A 23,417-nucleotide genomic window follows, 5' to 3' on the forward strand; every position below is an offset into this window, starting at 1 on the left:
TCTAGACACCACAAAATTCTTTTGCACACAATCACAAAACTGCTCCTTGAATGCCTATGGAAAACCAAGGACACACTGAACTGTCAGTTCAAATGCTAAAACGACTCCCCAGTCAGTGTAAAAATTTCTTGGAATTCAAAGACTCATGTTGTCATGTTAGACCACTTCATGATGTTGGCCTACAGCAGTGGCAATGTATGAGCACACATGCAGGGAGGGTGTGGACAGTCTGCTGCTGTTGTGAAAGAAATCCTGCATCGGGGACAACCCAAAATGGGCAGGTACTTCCAACAGGTGAGAAACCCACACAGGTCACTTTCCTTCCACAGTTTATGGATCAGTTACTTTTTTCAGAATTATTCACATAGTTAATCAGGGAATCCACTCTCTTTCAGCAATTGTTTCTTAGCATACATATTTTCTGCTAGGTGTCCTTTTAAATTGGAAAGGGACTGTATGCTAGCAGAGAGAACTTTGTATTTGACTGCTTCCTTTCCAGTTATTTCCCCTTCTCATTTTGGCTTGATTTTTTTTCATTTCTGAATGACTAACCTTTGCAGGTAAGAGGGGGAGATGCATAGGAAACATTGGTGGCACTAACAATGCTGCTCCTTGCCTTGTATTGGAAGGCAGCTGGGGGACCTCTGGCTATTTCTCAGCTCAAGATAAGGAAAGGGGATTCTCTTGCTCACTTTTAACAAATACTCAGTTACCTAAGCATACCTACAGCTTCCAGAGAAGTGCTGCTTCCCTCCCTGGAAATGCTGAGCCTTTCAAGGTACACCGCTTACATTTGTTAAAGATGTACCTGGCTTGCATTCTTTGCTGTGATTAATTGCAGCAGCCTTATGTTGTGTTTGCCATAAACTTCTTTTTTAACCTCAATTGCTGAACAGTGCAGAAGCCACTGGAAGTTTCTGTTCCCTCTTTATTTACTGTCTGTTGAAGTATAATTATACCTACACCCTGCAAATCAGACTTTTACATTTGTTCCATAGCAATGTCCTAGAAACATGGACAGTTTTAAAATTCACTCATCACAGAATCAGACGTGAAGTGAAAAAGAAGACACAGGTGAGATTTTAAAATCCAGCCTTCCAATAGAATGAGAGATACAGCTGCTTGTAATGCACACTCTCATAAAATCCTGTCTTGCAGCATATGTATGGAAATGAAGCAGAATCCTTCATTATCAAACGCTCCTCGGCAGCCCACGCTCTGACGTGACAGCACGTAATGCAAATATTTACAGCAGGAAGTCCTCAGGAATGATCAGTCACCATCAAATAGCAGCAGCTTATCAAGCAGTAATTCCTGCTGTGGGAAACCCAGCTGAGGCAGCATTTCCACACAAACACAACGAAGAAAAGGTCTCTTTCAATAATCAGCTCCAATTTACACAGCTTTTCCCACAATGCCAAGTGTATCTGACGAGTCCCACCACGATCTGTGAGACAGAAACAGTGGCATGAAAGCTCCAGAGGTTCAATCAGCTGAGGTTCTTTGCGTCAAATACACAGCGAGTGAATGCTCCCAATTTAGTGAAGACATTTGTCCTGAGGCTAAAGCATTGATTCTCCACTTACTGCCATTTAATTGTGATGTATCAAATTTATCTTTTCAGGCTATAAACTCTTAGGGAAAAAGGTTCTTCTTCTGCATGCTGTTCTCATGCCAGCTTTATTTTACTGCAAGAAAACCTTGTTCAGATTGAATTATTTTTATATTAACAATATAACACTTCCCTATTGCTAGAATTAATTGCTGTAACCTGTATTTCTTTCTACAACAATGTCTGATGTAAAGTTGAATCAGTGGTGACAATATTATGAATAAATGAAGAATAACAAATACAGGAACATTCCAGATGTTGCAAAAATGCTCTTTTCTACTGAGAAAACCGTTTGCTCTTCCCTACCATGGTAATGTTTGTGCTTTAGTAGTATAAATTCCTGTGCACAAGCAACACTGCTTTCCACTAGTTCAGAAAAAAAAGGAGCCAGCCAGGATGTTCCTTTTCTTTTTTTCCAGAATTGCAGGTGCTGTTTTTTACTGTCATTACCCCCAGGCCTATCTGCTGCCTCAAATTCACATTTAAGCTTCTGCCATGTATGAATTGGCCAAAGTGCACAGCCCTTCATTCCCAGATATTCAAGCCTGATGATTCACAGGCAATAAAATGTGACAGGACTTTTCACCAACAAACGAACTGCAGGGCATCCTAATCAGCAGGCAAGGCAGCTCTAATAACTGGGTTACAGCATGAGGGGATAAGCTCAAACGGAGCAGAACATTCATAAGACAAGAAATGTGAGATGCTACTCAGCCTAAAGCACCACTGGTGCTATACAAAGACAACCAACTTACACAGCAGCTGTTTTTTCCCTTTGGAAGTGGGATTCCTTTCAACTGCCAGTTAAAGACAGTCTCAGCAGCATGTGAACAAGAATGGCAACAGCTTACAGCCCCCAGCATGACTACTTCCAGCTTCTTTCCCCTTTTCAATTGCAGCAAACTGCAGTCAGACAGACAATGGAGGATTCTTTTTTTTGGTTGCTGTTGTTTTAGATCGTGGTGTTAGGATACTGCTGGTTATCAGTGTTTTCAGACTTGTTGACAGGACACACACCAAGCAGCCAATATGCCAGCAGCTGCCCCTGATGCAGAAGCTGCCATGCGCTCGGAGGCTTGGACAGAACCCACTTGGGTGGCTCTGGCATCAGCTGCAGATGAGTTAGTGCTAGCAGTAAAAACACTGTCCCCAGAAGGTCACCTGTCCTCAAATGCTGCTTCTCAAAGGACACCTGCTCTGAATCTTTTTGCTAAGCTGTGCCAAACAAAAAGATTTGCTTATGTAAAAAACACAAAGCCTCCTCCCTTCTGTCCCTCTAATGACAGCCTAAGAGTCAGTGAATTTATGACACTATCACTACAATGGTTTCAAAATACTTCAGCCTCGACACCACAGTAAGATCCCTAAGGAGATTTCCCCGTAAAGCTATTTTTCTCTAACACACTTAGGTCCATCAGACAGTGCTTAAACTCCTACTGGCTGCAATAGAGGCTCAATTTCCAAGTACAGACCACAGGATGGCTTCTTTCAGATGGGATGTGCAGGAAGCTGTGCCAGGATCTGAAGAAAGCTGCCTCTGAGCAGTAGAGGCCCTCTCTGCACCGAGGCCACGGCAGTCAGAAGACCACAGCTTTTGTTGGTACTGTAAGAAACGCCATGCCCAACACCCTGGGGCAGTGCTCTGCACCTCTGGAGCAATGAGAACAACCGAGGAATTTGATAATCCGCCTCCACCAAGAAGGGCCCCATGTGTAAAGTCTCACTAGGGTAAGAAGTGTCAGGGACCTCTGACATGAGCTACAGGCATGGGTGCTAGAATGTCACAGCCCTCAATTGATTGCACAAAATAGTGAAATCACAGTCAAAGGTGAGTGTTTGCAGTGCTAGAGATAATGTCTGCACTTTGCATAGTAATATCTAACTCCCAGCAGCAGTTAATGCAGAGGCCCACAAGAACCAAGAAAAGAGTAGGGCTGAGCAGATCCCTTGTTATCCCCTTCCCCACCTTTGCAGTGGGAGTAACACCATGTGCCAATGGTACAGGATGCTATAAAACATTCAAATACTTCAGCAATAAAGGTTGGACATGTACTGCAGAGAGGCAAATGGAGAAAGCCATCTGATGGTGTCAGTTGGGAGTGGAATTTGGAGGATCACACTTAGCTGAAAGCCCTCACACTGGCAAGAGTCAGCCCAGTATTTTCTTCCAAACTCTGAAGGAGTTTTAAAATCTATAGCACTTTTCCCTCTTTGCACTCATACAGAAGGCTCTGCCCAAGTTCATACTCCATAACTTTTGCTGCCATTTCATTGCTTTTCCTGTCTTCACTTAGTATTTGCCTTACAATGCATCAAGTAAGTCATGCGACAAAATCAGGAAGAAGAAAACAAGAGAAAAAAGATGCTGCACCTACAGCACTGCCGGTTGGCCTTTCTGGTCTGCAAAAACCCACACAGGCTATTTTGAAACCTAGAAAGGCAGGAAAAACTAGAAGATTACAGAAAAAGAATGCTATTTCCAAGGACACTGGTTGTGTCCTCAGACAGAAAACCATTATCTGATACCACTTTTAATCATATTTTGATTTTTAGTTGTGTACAGTAAACTCAACTAAAGGTCATAATAGGTAGCCCACATCTGATTTCTATAAAGACCATGAGTGGTGCATGAAGAGGATTTTCCTTTAAACACAAGTCCTGCCTTGGCTGAAAGTGAATGGTTGTTTTATTTCCCCAAAAATACGTATGTAAAGCTCTCAGCTAAAGAACTTGGAGAGATTACCTATTTGTATACTACAAAGGCACAGATCTCAGACATTTTTCTACTAATTTCATACATACTGTTAATACTTAATAACAAAAGAGTAACCCTTCCATACTAGACCTGAAAAATTTGTGCAGTTGGCTCCAACTCAGGTCTAAGACATGGATGAGAATAATGCAAAAACAAATTCTAATCTCTCAGCTAATGGTATTCATGGCCTGGGTTGGCTGGCTTACCTTTCAGAGAAGACAGGCACTACATCAATGGCAGACATTATCCCATTAAATTACAACAACTGGGAAATCAGCAACAAGTTCTGGGGCAACAAGACGTGACTCATTACAGGCTAAAAAGAACTTTTCAGCATCCCTCACAATGAAGATATCCAAGGCCACATCCTAATGTTCTTCTGAAGACAGCTCAAGGAAACTCTCCAGGCTCTAAAACTGATGAATGGCTTCACCATGAGCACATCAGAAAGGTGCAATGAGACAATAATGTCTTTTAGTCCTGAAAATGTAGGATGTACAGCAGCCCCTACCCAGCATCTAGTTTGCAGCTATATTGTATATCAAAAGAAGGCAAGGAGAAACCATCAAAAGTCTTTTCATGGCTCAAGGGTGAAAAAATGAATCCTTTCTGGCTCTGGTGGAATCAGACACAGCCAACACACAGCATGGGGGACTTTTCAGCCTTTCTAGAAATATTAAGTTTGGACTGGGAAAAAAAAACAATCAAAAACCCACACCCAAAAAGCAACAACAAGAGCAACAAAAACGAACACTAAAAAAAAAGTTAAAAAATTAAGTGATGTCCACTGAAACTGACATATACCCACAGGTAAGACAGTTCTTTCTGAACCCATCTTCCAGACTAAACAATATCTGACCTAAGTCTTTTTCTTATGCTGTTTGGAGTACAAGTTCTCAGCTCATGCAGGTCTCTGCCAAGCCTGGCATGCAGTGAAACACTGTCAGCAAGGCCAGACAAGATTTGAAGGTCATCAAGTCTCTTTGTGGGCTTCTAAAAGATGTTTCACTCTCAGGGTGATAAAATCTCCCAATACCAGACTAAATATATGGCTTTTTAGAGCTATCTAAGCCACAGAGCTTTGCTAGGCTCTAGCAAATCAAAAGTGCTCTCAGTGAAGCCTCAATCTGTCAAAAATGATGTTCAGACCTTTGATAGATCAGGTCCCAAGTGTCTACTTCTTACCACTGATGGGGGCATGTCACAGTCTGCTTGTTCCTGGAACTCAGAGGCACTGCTGTAAAAATGCTCATTTTGAAAAAATCACTTTAAAAGAGGAAAATCTTTTCCCTTTCTGGACACTTACTGTATTTACTGTCCAAGGATCCAAAATCGTCTAGGGGTATCACCCAAATCTCACAGCACCCAGCAGAGACAAGAGAACTTTACAGAACAGGATACAGCTAGGATGTGGAACTCGCCCCAGATCACAGAGGTTATCAGTGACAGATTCAGAGCTGAATCTACATTCTCTTGGCATACAAACCCACATCTTCATGGAAAGATTACTCACTGTACCACAATACAATGAAGTGCAAATATGTTCAGTTTTGATATAAAGATATATAAAGCACGCAGGGAAAGGAAGGCATAGCACAGTAGGATATACATAGGAAAAATAATAAACATAACTTACAGGAGCTGCATTGTTTTTCACTGTCACGCTTGGAGTCGTGGCTCGTAGTGCCCCACTCACGCCATGGTAGTACTTGAAGCAGATCTTTGTTTCAGCTGAAAAAAAATCCAAAAGAGACATTTAGGATTTAAAAAAATGTTAGGGGTAATCTGCATGATCAGCTACAGCTCACAGGCACAGGGCTGGCGAGTAGCTAAATTGCAAATGGTTCATTCTGGCTGGATGGCACAACAGGATACCTCCTGCCTCTGATCTTCCCCTTTGTCAGGGTGAAATCTGGAGTTTGGTTCATGGATTTAACACAGTTAAAATCCAAACCTCTTCTGAGCCAAAGTTACCACAGACAGACTTTAGAGCACATGTTCAGCATCCTTTAGGAAGAAAAAAAGTAGGGACATATAAATCTTCCCTGTTCAGACATACCAAGCACTAATGTGCAGAGAAATTTAGGAACTTCCTTAGGACAAGATTGCATAGCTACTCATTGACAGGTTTTACTGTGCCAATTTATTCTGGCCTTGGTCAGGGCAAGGATGTAGATCTCCACAGATGAACTACTTTGACAGTTACTACATTAAAGCATTTTCAGGAAGAGCAGAGTGTCACCAGACCCTGCCTTAGTGTATTTCCACTGACTTCTAAACATCTAAATTAGGTGAGGAACACAGGAAAGGTCATGAGTTTTCACACTCATAGTGCTGCTTTTTGCCCCATGCATTGGCATTCAAATAAATAATATTGAGGGAAATTCATCTCAATAATTGTATCAAGGCACAGAAGTGAAAGCTGCTTGTTAATCAGCCCCTCACAACCCCACTTTCTTGTCTGCTACAAGAAGGAACGACAGTTCCAGCCAGCTTCTGTGCTGGTCTGTGACTACAAACAGATGCAAAGTGCTGCTATTTGTCCCTTCGTGCCTGGAACTGGGGACTTGCTGGAGCTCATCCTGGCCTGCCTGTTGGCATGCCAAAATTTTCTTCCACAGTAAACTAGATGTGAACTAGCCTGGTATGTGCCTCGGCACAGCTGGGACCCAGCAATTATGCAGTGTTACATGTGTAACAGGTATGTTTGTGGGATCTGAAAAATGCCTGTTTAAATAAAAGCTTTCACATCTTCTAGTTCTAACTGGATAATGACACGGAAATGTTCATCTGTTCCAAGACTTTCCTTAAGACCTTGCTTTGTAGCTGCTGCTGTAGCTCAGGGAAAACACCAGCCTTTGCTGGTAGTCATAAAAATGCTCATTGCAACTACAGTTACAGTCCATGTGTGAAAACAATTTAAAAAATCCCATTTACGTGTTTTAATATACAAATTGTATTGCAGTTTTAATACCAGTAACAAAATTACTCAAATCACTGCAGCTGTGACAAAAAATAGACAAAAAATATTAAGAGCTGAGACTGGAACCACAGATTGGGGTGCTGTGATCTGCTCTTTGTAGATCCAAGAAACAACCATGTAGCAGTCCAGGTGGAAGCAAAACCTGGGACGTAAAAAGTGGTGGAAACCCTCAAAACCACAGGCCTGAAATGATTACCCTGGTACCTACACAGGAACATAGGTGGAAAGAGAAATCCTGACACGTTTTGAAAGACAAAATAATTTTAGAAGTGTAAAGCCTTCCCAACTTTCAGATGTCACTCGGGAAATGAAAAGCAAAGAGATGATGTTCCCAAGTACTCTGAGCACTGCTCACGTTCAGGGGGCTTCCCAGTCCTCTAACCTGAGGGGTGCTGCAGGAATGCACAGCATTTGAATGTCCATTGATGAGGAGCACAGTGCCAGCACACTTAATCTGCGAAAACCATGTTTTCCATCCCCAAAGCCTGTTCTTCACCAGAGTGCACATTTTGCTCATACAGTGAAAATACAGCCTCTCCCACTATATCCACAATGTGTACATGTGTCCCATTTACTTCACAGCATTCCACAAGAATTGGAACAGAATATAGAGTCCTTCAGCACCTCCATGAGGGGCTGTGGGGCCCATCCTGGGGCTGAATTCATAACTATACCCTCAAATGAAATTCTGCAACTTTAAGAGATTTACTTGAGGTGTCAGTACAGCTGAGCCAGCGACCCTGCTGTTGCACCTGGGAGCAGCAGTTGTTTCCTTTTGGCAGCAAAAAAAGCTGGAAGAGCCTGTGGGACAGAAAAACTGCAAGTCCAGATTGTATTTTCACGTTGTAATTTTCTCTACAGGACTTTTAACAGCTCAGCAGCTAACTCATTTACTCGCTGAGAGGACAGCAAAAGCTGAGGATATCACAATAGCTAAAACATGCAGTTCTCACCAATTATTCAAATCTTAATTTTCTTCTCCCCTGGAGATTTTTAGCTACAGTTTTCATGGAACATTGAGAACTAGAATAAAGAGAAGCCTTTAAAAAATAAAATTAACTTTTGTAGTTAATGAAATATAACTCCAGGTATTAGCTGTATGACAATGTTCAGACCCCACAGCAGGAAATCTTTTCATAGATTGATAAGTAGGAAATCAGTTACCATGTGCATCAGGAAAATTTTAAAAGAATCCATTTAATTAAACTAAAAGTATTAGAGAGAACAGAAAGAGAGAATATATCCATATGCAGTCAATCTGGATATTTGTAACACTTTCAAGGACAAAGGATAACTAAGATGATAAATCTGTCTTTGGCAAGAACCATGTGGTTATTGAAGGATCCTCTCAGTTTCATGTACTTGCAACCAAACTGCCCACATACAGGTGGAAACCACTAGAAAGCAACTCAAGAGAGTGCAAGTGTCACACCCAACCCAAAACAGTGGCACAGCTGGAGCCATTCATCAAGCAGTGATAGAGGTGGTGATTAATGAACAGCAAAGATTTCATTCAGAGAACAGATCTGAGAGAAAATGTCAGATGGAGGCCGTCATGGGTTGAGAACTTGCTCTAGAAGCAACAGGGGAACAACATTTTCTTTCTTCTAGATTCCTCTCTCCCCTTTTTGCTCATATTGCTTTCAGATTGAAAATATTATGCAAATATCTATTTTCAATGGAGAGAGGAAACTTTAGCAAGTACAAAGCCTGCAAAATGATATATAATTTCTTTAGGTGTAAAAATGCCATTAGGATCCTAGTTGGCCATTTTTTGGCCATGAACCATTCTTTACAAACAACATTGCTGGTGCCATGTTTTTCACTGCAACAGAGTCCTAACATTTTAATCCATCTGAAGATTGTTCTTGCATTCCTGAATCATCTCTGAGACCTTTCCAAAACAGGTGCAGAAACCTATGGACTTGGTACCACTGCCTCTGCAGATGAACAGAAAACACTGGAAGTATTGGTAAGGCAGTGATATAAATTAACCTGAATACCATCCAGCTGGCATTTGTAAATAATATGTAATTACAAAGACTGTTTGGATTGTAGCCTTGTAGACTACCTTGTTCTGAAATAAAGGAGACCATTTAACTCTGTCCTGCTGCCCTAGCTACATGGCAGAGTGCACAGGTCGAGAGCAGGTGTTGTCTAGTTAATCCCCAGTCATAAATAAATGTGTACCATTATAATTTTCATCTCTAATTATTTAGAGATCACTGGACCAGCAATGTAGTTATGATATTGAAGTCAGAAAGTAATGAGGTTAAATTCTTCTTTCAATTAGGAAAAATGTCAGTCAATCTGGTAAATCTTCCAAGAGATGAGGTGCCTAAAGATGCTCATGCCCATGACAACCACCAAACTACGCAACAATTCACATGGATAAAGAACAAAACAGCATTGTACTCCCTTTATACCAGGCTTGGTGTCTCCATTTGTGCCACTTTTGGCTGGAGTAATTTACTTCACAGTGGCTGGTATGGGGCTTTGCTTTGGATTTCTGCTGAACACAGGGGTTGATAATGTAAAGATGTTTTTGCTGTTGCTGAGCAGGGCTCACACAGAGCCAAGGACTTTTCTGCTTTTTGTACTGTCATACTAAGGATTAGATTGGGTGTGCATAGAAAAGAGGGAAGAGACACATCTGGGACAGGTGACCCAAACAGACCAAAGGGATGCTTCAGACCACATGACATCACACTCAGTATATAAAGTGGGAGGAAGAAGGACAAAACAGGGAATGTTTGGGGTGATGTGGTGTTTGTCCTCCCAAGCAGCCATTATGTGCAATGGGGCTCTGCTCTCCTAGAGATAGCTGAACACCCGCTTGCCCACGGGAAGTGGTGATAGAATTCCTTGTTTTGCTTTGTTTGTGTGAATGGTTTTTGCTTTCCCTACTAAACTGTATTTATCTCAGCCCACGAGTTATCTGGCTTTTATCCTTTTGATTCTCTTCCTGATCCCACTGGTGGGGGAGTAAACAAGCAGCTGTGTGGGACTTTGCTGCTGGCTGGGGTTGAACCATGACACTGTCATACACTGACTGTGTTACAGCTCTGTGCTGCATTGGTATAAATATGAAAATCCCCAGTTGTATGCTCAGATTCACCTCTGTAACTATCACAGATGCATAAAAAATACAGTTGCCCTAAAGGAAGCTGCTGTGCCCTCAAGGCACAGCAAGGCAAGACAATCAGAACCAGGCAAGAGGAGGGGTGATTCTGTTTCCCTCCTTGCACCAAGCATCCGTGTGGGCCACACAGGTTATGAGGAAGGGAGGGGAACTGAGATGTACTTCATCCCTGGACACCACAGAGACCACTCCCTATTCAGAGGAAAGCACTGAGAAGTTTGACTTTTGCCAGAGAAACTCTGCCATGGGGCTTCATCCTTCTCACAAGAAAAAAAAGTTAATTTCACAAAAATTATTTCACTATCAAAGCCCTGAGTTATCTCAGTTACCAAATCAGTTTGGCAAATTAACTGGAACATTAATTTACCAGCTGAACATAACTCAGGCAATAGTTTACACTGCCTCTGCAACCACCCAGCCCCTGAAAACACTCAATTCCTTATGAAACTGAAGTGAGAGGAGATAAAATCCAGTAGGGTCTGCTGATGAATTGCAAATGGAGGTACTAAAGGTTGAAAGTCTCCAAAAGGTTTCCTAGTTCCCATCATCCAGCCACTTTTCTGTCAGTGTTACTTGTCCTGTTGGTTTATTTGATACCCTTTCCCTCTAAAATACTTCCCCTCCTACTCCTTCAGAGTTATCAAAATTGCCCTAAATGTCTTCTCAAAAGTTCACTTGATCTTATAACTAATAACTTAGAACTAATTCTCTGTTGCATGCTTACTAAGGTCAACCTGATCTCAGAGGCTTAGTTTTCACTTAGAGGTGGTTTTATTCTTTCAAATATAAAATAAAGCTCTGCCAAGATTACACAATTTCTCTTTCTGAGCTAAAAAAGCCCCAGAACGCCCTAGTGAGTATTTCAAGGAAGACCATATTCTTTGGGGGAGGCAGGAAGCATCAGCTGGTGTTTGCTAGGAGTGTGTGATGCACCTGGGGCATTTCAACAAGCTTGTTGTGATTTACTCCCATGACACTTTTTGTTTCAGTTAAATAGCTGAGGTGACTAAGCATTAGGTAGGCATTTCTCACTGCTGTAAAAACCTCTCAGGGAAGTACTGCCAGTCTTAGAAACTGAGTCATTTTTGATCAATTCATTCTATTACTAAAAGAGCTGTTGTTGCTCTTTTGGGCAAACACTGTGCATAAAAAATGAAAGGTGTCAAAACCAGTAATGAAAAGGTAGCTGTCTCTGGTAAGTGGTTGGGAACCAAGTGAACCAAATCAGACAGCAAGGCAATTAAGTTATGAGTCATAAAATTTTCCCTAGAGAGAAGCCAGAACTGGAATAAACAAATATATGATGCTGTGCTACAATCAAATCGCTGTGGTACCATCCTGAATTAAAGCAGCCACAATGATCTCTAGAAGTGGAGACAGCTTGTGTCAAAATGAAGGCTGTGAGTCAATGGAGGGGGTAGAACTGTTTGAATACAATAGGGAAACTCGGAGAAGCGTATGAAAAAAGCAGAACAAGGAATTACAATGGGAAACCAAAACAGAGAGAGATTAAAGGCAGTTTATATGCAGAACTAAGTGACTAAGCAATGTCTTCGATGGGAGGGGAGGAGAGGATTGAGATTATAACAAAATCACTGCACAGAATGGGACAGGGGAGAAAGCAGAGAGACTGCAACTGTGTAAACAAGACTAAAAGAAGAAAAGAAAGCAGGGAAAAGGAAACAAAGCAAGGAAAGGCAGACAGGGAAAGAGCAAGTAAGTCAAAGTTTAAGAAGAAAGAAAGAGTCACTGAGACCTTCAGGCAGCATGGAGCAGCACAATGTATGAACTGTATCAGCAGCTACCTGTGAAAGCTGATGTGCACCTCACATCCACCTCTCATGCCTGACCTCCCTTCTCTACCTGCTACTGCCTCCAGTGCCCATCTCCTCTTTATGAAAATCACTGGAAGGTAAATTGTAGAGAGAAGGTAAATTGTGCAACACAAAGAGGGGAAACCTAGCATTCCTGCATCAGCATGAGTCTTTCCCTAAGCATCAATAGTTTTTAGATAAATTTTGGTATTTTCTCATGATATTGTACTTGCCCTGTCAGATACAACATCGTGAGAAGAATTAATACACATAACAAAGATAAAAGGTAAAGTTATTACTGGCAGATCTAATTTGTACTTACAGCATTGATACATGGTACTGTTTATTTCCATCATGTAGGCCCTGCTGCTGCTCCATGCAAACAATGGCTCTTATTTCTGGTGCTCCGTCAGAAAAACTGCCTGTTCCAAGCATTGGCTATCTCCAACAGGCAATGGTGACACTACAACCATCAAGCTGCTTTGCTACTCAGTTGCCTATGGACCATGCATTTCCTTAAGCTGTAGACTGCATCTCCACACAGTATTTGTTTAGTATCACAACCACCTACGGCTTTCAAAAAGTGTTTTAAACAACCAACAGTTTAGTAACCAAACAAGGTCTAAACAGATGTGTTCCTTTAATCTCTGTTGCAGAATTTCTTCCAATTTTCTGATGGCTTTTTCCTTGCTCTGCTCTAAAATGTGCACAAACACTTAACAAACTTCTTTGGAAAAACAGCAAGACTTGAGATTTTATAGTTGCACCTTTAAGATAACTATCACACTTCTCAGCAAGCAAGAAAGATGTATCTGGAGCCAGAATTAAAGCTGACCAGTACATATCAGCAATCTGAGGCACAAATATTTGCAAGGAAACTCAGCTCAAAAACAAGCAGTAGAACACAGAAAATTTCTAATCAAGTTTTAACGTAAGCAAAAAATTCACACTTGTCAAGATACAGAAATGCACAGTTAGGACATTTAAATAATCTTAATTCTGCACCAATAGTATCTATTTCAGTATTTGTATTTGTGAATGATATTTGAAGAACAGATAAGATAATCTTGGTATTTCTTTTACCTTCAGAAATTGTTGCAGAGACTGTTCCTTCCCAAGGGCTGCACACTGAGGGCTGGAGTTATCTCCTTTATAGCAGGAGAGCTAATTATTATCATTTATTATATCATTGATTCTTTATTCTGTTGATCTGCAGACACTCTCCCCTACTGACTTCCACTTTTATTTCCTTTGCTTGATAATTTGATTCAGCACCTACCTGCCATGACAAGAGTAGCAGGGGAAATTACTACACTAATAAAAAATGTGTAGTCACAAATCTTCATATTCAGTGGGCCAATCTCCTCTGTCCTAACTTGACCTATTTGAGCCCCCAGTGTTGCAAGCTCCATACTTTGTACAACCCACCTCTATTACTATGCTGTTCATGGGAAGTGACATATATCTGCTTACCCATGACTGCACTGAGCGGATTTTCAGGTGTGGACTCCTGAGCCCAAGACAAAATCACACCACGTTTGCCTTATGAAAATAAAAGCATCTAGGAGTTTCTACCGGAGGACAGAGACAACAAAGTGGCTCTATAAACTCCTGTTCAGGGAAAACATACAGATCTAATTTTAATAGGCTGCTGCTTATGTGCTGCCCTCACAAAAGCTGTATTATTGGCAAGCCTCATTACTAAAGAATGCAAGCAGCTGGAATGGATGTGTGCTTATACATTTCAGCACTTTTATGTATTTATCCATACAGGCAGTACAACAGCATTGCTGATTATGAAAGTTGTTTGACAGTTTTCATTATAAACCCTGTTTCCAGATGCTTCTACATTTTCAAATATACATACATTTGGAATAAAATTTTGTGTGCTGGACATCCGCCTTGTATCTACAGAAAGGCACAAGAAGAAAATTTCATCCAGAAACTTGTAGCTGAGGATTAGGAAAAACCATGGTGTTTTTACCTATGAGAAATTTCTGAAGACTTTTTTTTTTTATCCCCCACGTTAATATAATGATTTCTGCTCCATATCTCCTCATGTTCCTATAAAAATACATTAAAATTTATCTAACTTATAAGCCTCTCTAAAAAATTCAGTTTGATATGCTCATTTGAGATATCTTTGATTTTACTATCTAAATGCCCAGGAAATCCGAGCTGTGCTGAGCATGTTCCAAGCTGGCAGTACCACAGGCTGTTTCTGCAATACAGATCTAAGTGTCCCCTGGCTGTGCCCCATTTGGAAGCAGGAGGACTGCATCTCTGGGTATCTCCCCAGCATCCAAGTAGCATGAAAGAGGAGAATATGAATCCACTCTCAATTTGCCCCCCTTAAAGGAAGAGACAGAGGTGGGTGGCTGGGGGTATTACAAGCATAGGGTGGGAAACAGGAGCAAGGATAAAACTGGGTCAAATGGTGAACAAGAAGCCCCTGTGATTTGTGGTACTCATAGGTCTGAGTAGAGAAGGATTTGAGGGGAGCAGGGAGCAGAGCACAGTTTCAGTCTTGCTAGAACAAAGGAGCACTGCCAGCTGCCTTATGGGGGGAGCACAATGCATGTGCAGAGGCTCTGGTATTCAAGCTCCCAATTAAGCAACTGCAGGGGGATGGCAATGGGATCTAAGGTCAATCTGCTGGCTAAAATTCTCTCCAGACAGGCAGGAGTTGGAATGCATTAAAATCTACAGCCATCCAACATCTTTCATGATAGTCCAGTTCATCATGGACAAGAGTCTGTACCATCAAGTGCCCAGTAAATCTGGTATTTAGATTATCAAGGCAGGTCGAGTGAGGCAGAGTAGAGCTAGTCAAAGCTTCCACAGATAGCCATCACAGGAAAGGCCAGTGGAAGGATGCCAGTGCCCACGCAGTAGTTAAAGATGCTAAATGTCTACAATAAAAAGCTGTCTTAGCCCGTTTGTAGCTGGGAAGAGAACCTGCAGTTTGTGTCGGCACATGTTCTGCAACTATTACTCCAGTTCTTAAATTTTATTATGTAATGAGAGTAGTGAACCTGAAATTTTGTTTGCTCAGACAGTTTACAATCTTGAAAATAATAATTTCCTCCTAAAATTATCTTCGGATGGGGAGTGGGGGACGGGGCTGGGGGCAGAAAAAAGACAAGGACACAGCCTTACCATTGCTGGCACTGAGTCATCTCTCATCCCATTTAAACCAACAGAACTATTTCTTTCATATTCATAAAGATAGCAGGATTCAGCCCACAAAAGGGAAGAATTTCATCTATTTATTTACAGTTAACCCAACAGTGATATCTATCTGCTCTGCCTTTATGGACTGTGGTAAAGAAATGACTGAAAGGACTTTAGTTTGGATTAATGAGAGTTGGGAAAGAGAGGGTTGTAACAACTTACCTGTCTTTGATCAGGAGAAGGAAAGGCTCTTTTAGAGATACGTTTTAGTCATTGGAAACAGCAAATTACAAGGGCTGAACTAAGACTGAGACTTTAATGCAATTCCAGAGCCTACAGGCATCTAATATTTTTATGTAAATCAGCTGAAGGATGACTTATTCATCATAAGCATTAGCAAGCAGGCAATTTATTTGAGAAAAACTAGCGATCATCAAGGTGCTTTAACTGTGCAATTGTTGAGTCCGTAACAACTGAATGACATGCCTAAAGTTTGCTCTCTGGTCCTTAGGGCTCATGCACGTTCCATGAAAATGAACATAGCAGGCAAAACCTAACACACCTAACACATGGTTCATCTTATTTGAGGGAGATGATCTAAAATTACTTCTGAAATGCAACAATTACAACAAAGTTTTTAAACAACACTTTTGTTTTAAAATGGCTCATCATCTTGGTTACAATGGACTCAACAGTTCTTTATCAAAATTGAACAGTAGACAAAAAATCTCTGCCTTCAGTACACTGGAAATGAGCCCTTTCTGCCTCCTATGCAGAAAGCCATCTATTTCACTGTAGTTGTTCCCCTTAGCTACATTAGAGTCACTGAGATATTCAGAAAAATAATCTGAACTGGAAATTTAGTGTCTAACTGTCTTTTAATTTACACCAGTATATATTAAACCACAAGATAAACAGACAGAAAATGAATATACACTGACACCCTGAGTTTCGTTCTGAGTGTCATCAGAGGCACCATGAAGGTGACTCAGAGATGACAGAAGAATAAACTCTGTACAGTAATGGACAGCTCCACAAGAGGGGAGGGTTGGGCAGAGCTGGGGACCTCTCCCCTCTCTTCACTTGGATGTGTGGCCACTGGGGTGTCCCAGATAAAGCAAACTCTTATCAATAGCCCCTATTGCAATATTTCCTTTAGGCTTTCAGGTATTATATCTGCCTTGTAGAGCAGATGCCTGTGAACCATCAGCTCTTTACTTTTATCAGGACAATTGTAGTTTAAGTCTTAATTAAATACATATGACTGGATTGTGCCTTCAGGCACAGCCGTGAGCAAGAGATAATGCATGAGCTTCAGAAGCCAAGTGCCTCAAAAAGGGTCCTCTCCATCCAACATGTTTTCATTCTCCTTGATCTCAAAACATGGCTGTACCTTTGGATTGATAGAAGCTGAAAATTACATCAGCTTCATAATCAACAATTAGTATTTAGGAAGGCATAAACCATAACTTTACCCAGTGCTTGCTTTGTGATGGCAGAGGACAACATGAGAAGGGATACCTTGCGACTCCAAACCTGGCCAGTTAGGGAGGAAATCAGGGACGATTCATGTATTCATTTACATTAGTAGCACCTGCTGTTGCACCTGTTGAGCTTGTCTTTAGTCACAGTCTGAGAAGCATAACTGAATTTCACCTTAGAAAAGAACATTCCCTTGAGTCAGTCTTTCTTTTTTTCCCGCAAGAAAGTTACCTTTGAAGACCAGTGCCAAAACAAACCATCCTGGTGTTCACCTTTCCCCCAACTCCTCTTACCTGTTACCTCCTTTCTCATTACTCTGTCAGCTCTGCTAGTCAGAAGCTCTATGTATTCACATTTCTCAGATCTGCTCAGTCACTATAAGAATGCCTTAGAACAACAGTTTATGTTTTTAGCAGCCAGACCATGCAATATTAAAACTCAGCGTTCTCACTGATTGGGAGCTATTACAGTCAGTCAAGCATGTGGCAAGCAGTACACAGAGTCTGACAATCAAGTCCTTGAGCAACAAGATGTGAATGTTACCCAGAAAAAATCCTTTGCACCTCATGTAAAAGAGAATCCAAGACCTTAGCATCCTTACCTGCAACACCATAATAAGGACTGTTTTTCTATTTTAATACCCTTATCATAATTCAATATCCACACATTCCTTGTCTCTATGCTTATCTAAATACATTTTAGCCTAATATTTCCATGAAAATGAAGCAAAAAATTGTCAGTTTAGGAAGATGGTGGAATGAACATCCAAAGTGCTTGCAGAAGCAGTTTACTACTGCTCAAATGGTTTCAGTTACTCACTACACTAAGCATGTTATTCTTCGCTGCTGCTACTTCTAATCATCAAATTAAAGAACTAATTTTGAGTGACTAAGGGAATGACGCATCACACAACAAAGACTGCTCATTGCTGTCATAGTACAAACACACTAATACAAGTGAAAGAAGTCATCAAAATGCTCCTTTTGACTGAAAGAAGAGCCCACAGAGAAGAATAAGAAGAGCTATTGTGACACTCTCTTAGACAGGTGGTAATGGTTTATGTGTACCAAGAAGGACGCAATGGCAAGTATGACAATTCAAACTCTTCCCTTTCTGGACTCTAATTCACAGCAGAACTACCTGCAGACAGTTTTGGAATAGAATAATTTTTAAAATACAGAAGCCCAGAATGAAAGCCAGTAGTTCAGGCTGTGGCATTAAAGTCAAGGATATTGTATAACAAAGCAGCAGAAGGTGGGGCATGCACATATTGGAATTATCTGGTCTTATTTGCAAAGCATGTAACAGGTCAACTCAGTGTGAGGAGAAAATGAGGACAGTTGCACCTGAATTTTGGCACTGTGACTCTACTGAAGGCAGAAGACAGTCACAGCATGATAACAGTGCAGTGAAGCTTGACATCTTTGGCACAACAGTTCCTGGTTTCACCATCTTGGAAACATTTTATTCCTTTACACATGACTTTCTTCCTTCTTAACAAAAAGGAAATGAACAGCAACAAACAATATTTAACTCTAACACCAAATACTTCTGACTGTATTAAATACAGGGAGAGATTAACAGCCCTGCAATGTAATTACCCAGTGATCAAAATTTCCCAAAGTTCAGTTGTTCTGAAAAAACATGTGTGCTTCAAGGTTTTCTTAGTACAAAGACTTACCTTCGTAGGTCTGTAACCATTAATTAAACAGAAGAAAAGAGACTTCTGTGTCTTCACAACACAGAGTCCTTCTCCTGTTTACACAGCTGAACCATTTATAATTAATTGAGTTCACCCACTCAGAACCATGAGGCTTGAATAAAAGCTTTGTGCCAGCTATGCTGCTGAGGTATGAGTATTTTTCCTCTGTTCTCCTTTTAGCCTTAAAAATGCTTTGCTTTCCAGTAACAGGGCCATCTTCCTTCCATTTGCTGAGAAACCACTGGTAGAGAAAGGTCACATCCTTTGGTTCTCACAGAGCCCTGAGCCATGACACTGGTTGGTGAAAAAAAGTCAGTGGGATGCTTTTGCAAATGCTGCAATCTAGGTATAGTGGACAAAAACCTGGCCTTATTTCTTTAAAAGGGTGCCACCAGAGCTCCTCTCCTGTGTACCACTGCTTGAGATGGCCCAAGTGTAGCTGCTCACCCATTTAGAAAACTCCTTTTCATAAGAGCTTTTTGATTAGGTGCCACTGCTATGGTGCCTGTTGTTAATTTCCCTGGGAATTTATAAGACAAAGCACAAATTTTCAAGAAGGAAAAGATCAAAAGGCTGCTAGGAAAGAGGTATTATACCTATTATTACTACTTAATTTAGAGCTCCCTCTGCAATATCCTATTTCAACATTGCTTTTTTTTCTAAAATACCAACTTCTGTTCACCATTTATTTACAGGGAAGAAAATTGCTATAGCCACAAAATGAAACATAATGTTTTAAATTCCAGCAATTCCAAAAGTATTTCACTTTATATTGGTAAAAAGAAGGGGCTACAAATGGGTTACAGTAGGTTGAAGGACAAGATCAAATACCCTGACTGTAAAAAGAGCAGTGAATCTAATACTGAGCACACTGGGTGAGTGCATTTGTTTTCAAGTGCAATAAAAAGAGGGTACTGTAAGGGAAAAGTTACCACAACATAGATGCTGCATTTATGCAGGTTAAAAAATTACTATCTTCTAACATATGTTGGAGTAAAAAGGAATGGAAATTTCAACAAATAAGGGGACAAAGAATCCTGAGCAACACAGACGAGCTACTGCAGTCTAAGAAGGTTTCTTCTCTGGCCAAATATATCAAGAAGTACTTTGGGAGACTGCAAAAAATGGTCTCCAAATCATTTTTAGTTCCTACTGATCACAAGGCCATACACAGATGCCAGCCTGTCCGTCCCCTGAAGGTGTGCCTGGTGGCTGGTGCATTCCCTCTGGCTCTGCACTGCACTGCTGCTGAAGGTGCAGGGTCCCAGCAGTGCAAGCTGCACGTTTGCTCCATTGGCAGGGCTGGCAATGTCTGCAAGCCTTCAGAGCTGCCATCCCAAAGTCAGCACCTCCTGTCTCACTCAAGCCCATCCAGGCTGAAATTGCTGCAGTCACACAGGTGACAGATGGGAAATATTATTAATTTTTTCATAGTCAAGGCTAAGGTCTCCAGCCACAGCATGCTTAACTTCCAAGGGATTTGCTGCACTGTGAAAAGGGAACCCCAGTGCAAATCATCAATAGGCTGAGCAAGATCCAACAGCTATTAAATGACAACACATGGTGGGGTGACTACACAGTCCAGACTGCAGATTACCTAGACTATTTTTAAAACACATTTTTTTAGAAATGAGCTTTTAGAGTAATTCAACAAAATCCAAAGCTGAGGCAAAGGACATCTGAAAAAAGAAGTAATAGTAGAGAAAAGATAATTCTGGAATAAGTTTCCTTTGAATCACCTGCATATTTGTAGCTTGCACTATTGCTAATTTATACATAACTGTATTTTATATACATCTTCCCCCTAATTTGCTAGTTAAATACATAAAAATATGACACTTAGTCCTGATCTTGACACTCAAAGTCCTGCCTTCTATTGACCCCCAGGTGAGAGATTCTATACCCTATATGCAGCAACACTGGAAAAGGAAAATGCCCTGTTTTTTCCTTGCAGTCTGTAGGAAAGATGTCACCTTCCTTTGCCTGAGGCAGGGCTGAAGATTTCAGATGTCCTGCAGAACCTGGGCCAGTGCTTTGCCATCTCCGGCAGAAACACACTGAGCATTCAGATGAGACGCTCCAACACCAGGAAACCTGGCCTTTGTTCAAACCTCTGCCACTGACTTCCTGCAGTAATCTCACTCTTTCCCAACCTAATTTCCTCCTCTATAACAAGAAGGAAATAATACTTCTGGCAACCCAGACCAAGAAGAGAAGAATATGAGTGTTTGCTAACCCTTCCCTTTCATAAAAACATGGCAGTTCTTCAAGGACAGGAGAATAGTATTCTCTGCTGCAAAGCAATGCTTGTGGCCACATTTGGTAGAGGCTCAAGCAAGTGTATTAACACCTGGGAAAACAGCAGCTCAATAACAGATAAATTCCCAACAGGGATATGGTGCAGGTGGTCAGTATGCCTCTCCAGAGGTGAGGCACTACATACACGCTTCTCTACTGATCTGAGCAGATTGGATTGGATTAAGCGGGTCATCACAGGATTTAGCTCTACTTATTTCTTAAGCTGCAATCAGTCAGGTCACACTAAAATTGAAATTTACATTCCCAATTTATTTTAAAGTATTTGTTTGTTCGACTCTTACACGTATTTCCCCTTAAGTCACCAACAGATTTGTACACTAAAAACTTCTGGTCTGTAACCCTGTCATTCCTGATATTACAAAGCCCACTGAGAGAGCAAGGCATTTGAACTGTATTAGGCACCTTGCCCAGCAATGACAAAGGAAAAATGAAGGAAAGGAAAGTGAGACTGAAAGTTACTGGTCTAACTGGCTGTAGGTGCTTATAGCCAGCACACAGAGGGAAAAAACTACTATGGAAGTATAGAAAATGGTCATGGACAACTAATGCAAAAACAGTAACAGATGCACTGCTACACAAGCTTGGTCTACTCTTTCTACCTAATGTACTGCAGTTGCAGTAACCAAAAACCTCCTTTACATCTTCCAGTGGGGTTTCACCACCATTGGGGGAATTTTAGCTGTAACTGTCTCTTGAAACCAACCTCTTTTGCTGAGAGGCTCAAAAACACAGCCAGGCCACACCCCATCCATGATTCTGTAGTCTGTCGTTTTAAAACACAGCTCACAATGCCAAGAAGCTCATACAAAGTATTTGCAGGTGACATGTTTAATTTCACTCACCAGGTCAAAACAGAATCTACACAAAACATATTTTAGGAGCTAGTATTATTCTTACTAATTATCACCAGCAAACACGTCTTGTTTTGGCAGTATTGAGAGCAGAAAAAGAAGGGGTATTAAACAGAGCCAAGAATGAAGTTTTGAGACCACAGGAGAGGAATAAGCTCTCCTCCTGGTCTGAGATTTCATTTTTAAGAAGGGAGATAACGATTTAAGGATGGGTTTGCAATAGATTGCCCTGTAGGTTTGTTTTCTTCCCCCTGATACCTCTGGGAATTTCTAGTCTGAAAACCAAAACAAACTCACTTGCTATGAACTGACATCACCTCATATAAACAAAAGGATCCATCCTAGTTCATGCACGCAAAATACTCAGCCTCTTAGTTTTCAATTAGAAATCCTGTACTAGTACAGTTGTATTCCAAATCTGAAGTCTCAAGCAGGTTCTGAAGATGAACAAATTTACCTCCAACAAAAGACCAGCATAAAATATGAATTTTTTACCATGTTAGTTTGGTCTGACAAAGGAAGCAAGATGTACATTGTCCATCTGTATAGTGCTGTTGTGGACCTCCAGCTGCTGAGTACCCCCATAAGATTCCAAAAGAGGCAGAAGTATTTTCAGTATTGTTCTTTCACAGTTTTGATGGTTCATTTTTCAACCTCTCTGCTGGCTTGGAGAATGTACCTACCATAAATTGACAGTCATGACCTAAGAGAAGGCTGGCAGATGCTACTTTGAGTCAGCTGCCAGCATGCAGGAGTCTTTATGTCAATCTTGACAAGATGTGGTTTCTAAAATTAAAGTGTTCTGAAGGACTAAGTAACTTTTAGTTCACAGCTCGACAGAAACTGCTTACAAATCTTTATCCTTTTAAATATTTCCCAGCATCTAGACTGCACTCCTCTTCCTCACTAGCTGTCAAAAGTCTGATTCATCTTGTTAAAGCCAACAGTAAAACTCCCACTCAGAGGAATCTCAGTGGACAGAGACCACACCTACCCCTTCTCAATTTCCTTCCAAAGGAAATAGACATCTCAGCTGTAATCTGTTCCTTGCACATCCACATGTCACTCAGTCCTGCTGCCCTTCTCAAAAATATTTCTAAAGCTCCTGCAATCCCTCTGTTTGAAAATATCCAGGTGAGATCTGCTAAATGCTCTACCAACTGGACTTATATTCCACAGCACATATCATGCATAGGACAGCTAAAAAATAATTTATGTATGTCAGAAGTATTACTTGGCATTTCATTGCATCTCAAATGCAACAAATTTATGAAATTTAGAAAATGAAATAGATCTGCTAAAGCAAAACCAGATTCTATTTTCCAAACCGAACAAAATGTAGACGGGCTAGTTCATAAGCAGAAACTTTTATCTGTGTACATATTATATATATATATATAAAAGGCTTTCACTGAATCATTTTCTAACAGAAGAAAGCACAATATGAGATTCTTAAATTTGTTGTAGAAGCTCAGCACACTTCATAGAGAAGAAGTAATTACAGAAGTGCCTGCTAGCAGCGCTACTGCTAAGGCTGTGTCAGGGGTTCATTATTAACCCAGTTTTCATGGTTTCACACCTCA

At 40.9% G+C, this 23,417-nt stretch overlaps 1 protein-coding gene across 7 annotated transcripts in view; it reads right to left on the minus strand.

Moving 5' to 3' along the window:
* The window catches only part of HECW1 (HECT, C2 and WW domain containing E3 ubiquitin protein ligase 1), a 252,277-nt gene that overhangs the window by 116,702 nt on the left and 112,158 nt on the right, over positions 1-23,417 (minus strand). For all 7 annotated transcript variants that reach the window (XM_058038828.1, XM_058038988.1, XM_058038656.1 and 4 more), the window contains one exon: positions 6,004-6,098. In XM_058038828.1, the coding sequence (XP_057894811.1) occupies positions 6,004-6,098 (95 nt within the window). The remainder of the gene's footprint in view (positions 1-6,003; positions 6,099-23,417) is intronic.

Source organism: Melospiza georgiana, chromosome 1 (genome assembly GCF_028018845.1).
Source record: "Melospiza georgiana isolate bMelGeo1 chromosome 1, bMelGeo1.pri, whole genome shotgun sequence".
In the NCBI taxonomy this organism is placed as follows: Eukaryota; Metazoa; Chordata; class Aves; order Passeriformes; family Passerellidae; genus Melospiza; species Melospiza georgiana.